Below are 2,927 nucleotides of genomic sequence, written 5' to 3'. Positions count from 1 at the left end.
CTGGCGCTCCCCAAAAAGGGGGGGGGGGCCGCGCTGGCTTGCCGTAAAGAGGGGGAGGGGCCTGCGCTGGCTTGCCGTAAAGAGGGGGAGGGGCCTGCGCTGGCTTGCCGTAAAGGGGTTGCACTGACCACTATATACAAGCGGGCTGACTTGCCTAATCCTGACTGTTGCACTGCTTTTACTAGAATTTAGACCAAGTATGCCTGTCTCTTTTAAATCACTCGACTAATATGACCATTATTCCATAGTTCGCTGCTATTAAACTCACTTATTTCCTAGCACATCGCTATTATCCCCATGCTTCACTGCACCGCTATTAAACTCCGGTGCTTTATTAGCACTTTGTTATTATAAACACGCAGTGCATCAACTTTTTTTTAAATTTAAAAACATCTATCCCAGTGTTAAGGTAGTCCAGGTATGCCATTGAGTATTACACTTCTGAATACATTTAATAAATGCCTAATTCTTGGAAGTTCAGCTTTAAAAAGCCGTAGATGTCAGAAAACAATAGTACGCAGAGGCCTCGCTAAATAAAGATGCGAGATCACTTTTCGGCGGGGAATCTTGATGAAGGTTAGCCAAGTGCAGTATCGGAATGGCTTGTTTTCCTGATCCAGCAGTAGAATGGCGCCATTGTGCAGATGTCGGGGCAGGCAGAGTATACCGTCAGTGTGTACGCTGCTAGGAGCTAAAGTACAAATCCGATACACAAAGCCCTTCTGTGTAGAAACTCCGCACTGCCTAACCTTGGCGTCCTTCACTTCTTTCCACGTTGCCTTTCTCCTAATCTTTTGTGTCACTTTTGTATCTCCTTGTAAACTGTCTGTCTCCGGTTGTCATGTGTCCAAGATTTAAGTTCAGTAAAAAAAGAGAAGAATTTCCAGTACGTCCTTGTGTACTAAGCACGGTATCTCCATGTGCTGATTACTTTAACTCCTTCCTGCCAGCAATCTGTATTAAAGTATACAATGACCCATGCTGGGGATATGTCATTAAGGGTCCTCTGCTTGAGAGCCACCAGCCAATAAGTGTCAGCTGGTGGCTCTCAGAGGACGTTTATTACCTCCAGTCTCATCCTGACTGTCACTAAAAATGGGGAACCAATCAGAGTGGTTTCTGATCATGTGATCGCTGTTGGCTATAATATAGTGATCACATTGACAAAATAAGCCTCCGGGCTGCAATGGCATCTGTACTGTCATCTTTTTAATACTGTAATGGCATTGTTACTGTCACTTTCTTTTTAATACTGCAATTTAAATTATTATATATATTACTTTGTCAAGTTAACCGTTGCAAATGCTGGTGCTGCTCAATTTTGATCTACTAATCATTTCCTGTCACAATGGGGTTAAAGGATAACTATACATTTTTAAAGAACGTAATCTTAATTGATCCACCTCATCATGTGAACTGTACTCCTCTGTACTTGCCTTACACAAGTGCCTGGCCCAATCCAAGAGCCAAGCCTGGTCGTCTTCTTGACCAGCCAGGATGTATGGTTCTGCACATGGACAGCTTTGCTCTATATGACCCAATAGAAAACAGTTTCCTGAATCAGGATTGCTATTCCATTACGGCCTGTGGAGAAATGTACATTTTTGGATGCAAGCCATGTTTGGAGTTAACATAAGTTGTCCGTGTGGAAGGGGACACGTGCATAACATGACCTCCCTTGTGTGCCTCTGTCCACTGGGTTGAGGGGCAGTAGTGAATGGGACTGGTTTTGGTTATCTGTCCATTTGATACCTCGTTCAGCTCCAAGGACTGATTTCTACTGTTAAACTTTTTTTAATGTCAGCTTCTTGTATGTAAGGAACAGGTAGACTCCATAGTTCGTGAATGGACTGACTTATAAATCCCTTTTATATTTGTTGCCTTGTTGATGCAGTTTTCTATTTCTTGCAGGCTTTGGAATATGAAGGTTGGACGGACATGTTCTTTGTATTTGAGTTTACACTTTCCTGTATAATGGGGTAAGTTCTTTTTTTTTTTTTTAAATTTTTTTTAATTTGACATTTATTTCTGATTGCGCTCAGACTTTCAGGCACCCTCACTGTCCTGCTATGCAGACACAACAGGGGCAGATTTGAAGAGGGCTCGAGATTTGCTAGAAAACTGCTCAAGTTTTATATTCTGCTTTGGTGTGTTGTCCCTTTCATGGATAGTAGCCTATCCTTCATCGCCATCTGCAGGCAGCAAGTGCTACTACACCTACAGTGCCAGTACATGGATAGCAGCCTATCCTTCATCGCCATCTGCAGGCAGCAAGTGCTACTACACTTACAGTGCCAGTACATGGATAGTAGCCTATCCTTCTTTGCCATATGCAGGCAGCAAGTGCTACTACACCTACAGTGCCAGTACATGGATAGTAGCCTATCCTTCATCGCCATCTGCAGGCAGCAAGTGCTACTACACTTACAGTGCCAGTACATGGATAGTAGCCTATCCTTCTTTGCCATATGCAGGCAGCAAGTGCTACTACACCTACAGTGCCCGTACATGGATAGTAGCCTATCCTTTATCGCCATCTGCAGGCAGCAAGTGCTACTACACCTACAGTGACAGTACATGGATAGTAGCCTATCCTTCTTTGCCATATGCAGGCCGCAAGTGCTACTACTCCTATAATTGCAATATTTTCTGTCTCTCTGATCCCTGCTGACATGTCCCTTTTTTGGCTCATCAATTTTTTATTTTTTTAACATTCTTTTTTTGCTGTATTTTTCAGGTTTATTTTAATGTACTCCACAGTTCTTTGCACCCATTATAATTCTGCTCTGACGACCACAATCGTAGGTTGCATAAAGGTAAGTTGCGTGTTCAACAGTTAGAGATTGCTACGGACAGCAAGTGGTTAAAGTTCAACAGTAACATGATGATCTGAACTTGTGGCTAGAAAATGGCTTCCCCCTCCCCCC

At 43.2% G+C, this 2,927-nt stretch overlaps 1 protein-coding gene across 1 annotated transcript in view; it reads left to right on the top strand.

The window, feature by feature from the left end:
- Positions 1-2,927, top strand: part of SLC35D1 (solute carrier family 35 member D1) — a 22,955-nt gene that overhangs the window by 18,169 nt on the left and 1,859 nt on the right. Inside the window, exons 9-10 of the mRNA XM_018567300.1 lie at positions 1,912-1,979; positions 2,738-2,816. Of these exons, the coding sequence (XP_018422802.1) occupies positions 1,912-1,979; positions 2,738-2,816 (147 nt within the window). The remainder of the gene's footprint in view (positions 1-1,911; positions 1,980-2,737; positions 2,817-2,927) is intronic.

Source organism: Nanorana parkeri, unplaced genomic scaffold (genome assembly GCF_000935625.1).
Source record: "Nanorana parkeri isolate BGI_ZX_2015 unplaced genomic scaffold, ASM93562v1 scaffold1028, whole genome shotgun sequence".
Classification (NCBI taxonomy): domain Eukaryota; kingdom Metazoa; phylum Chordata; class Amphibia; order Anura; family Dicroglossidae; genus Nanorana; species Nanorana parkeri.
Note: the sequence above shows the minus strand (reverse complement) of the source record. Positions and strands in the feature narration are given on the sequence as shown.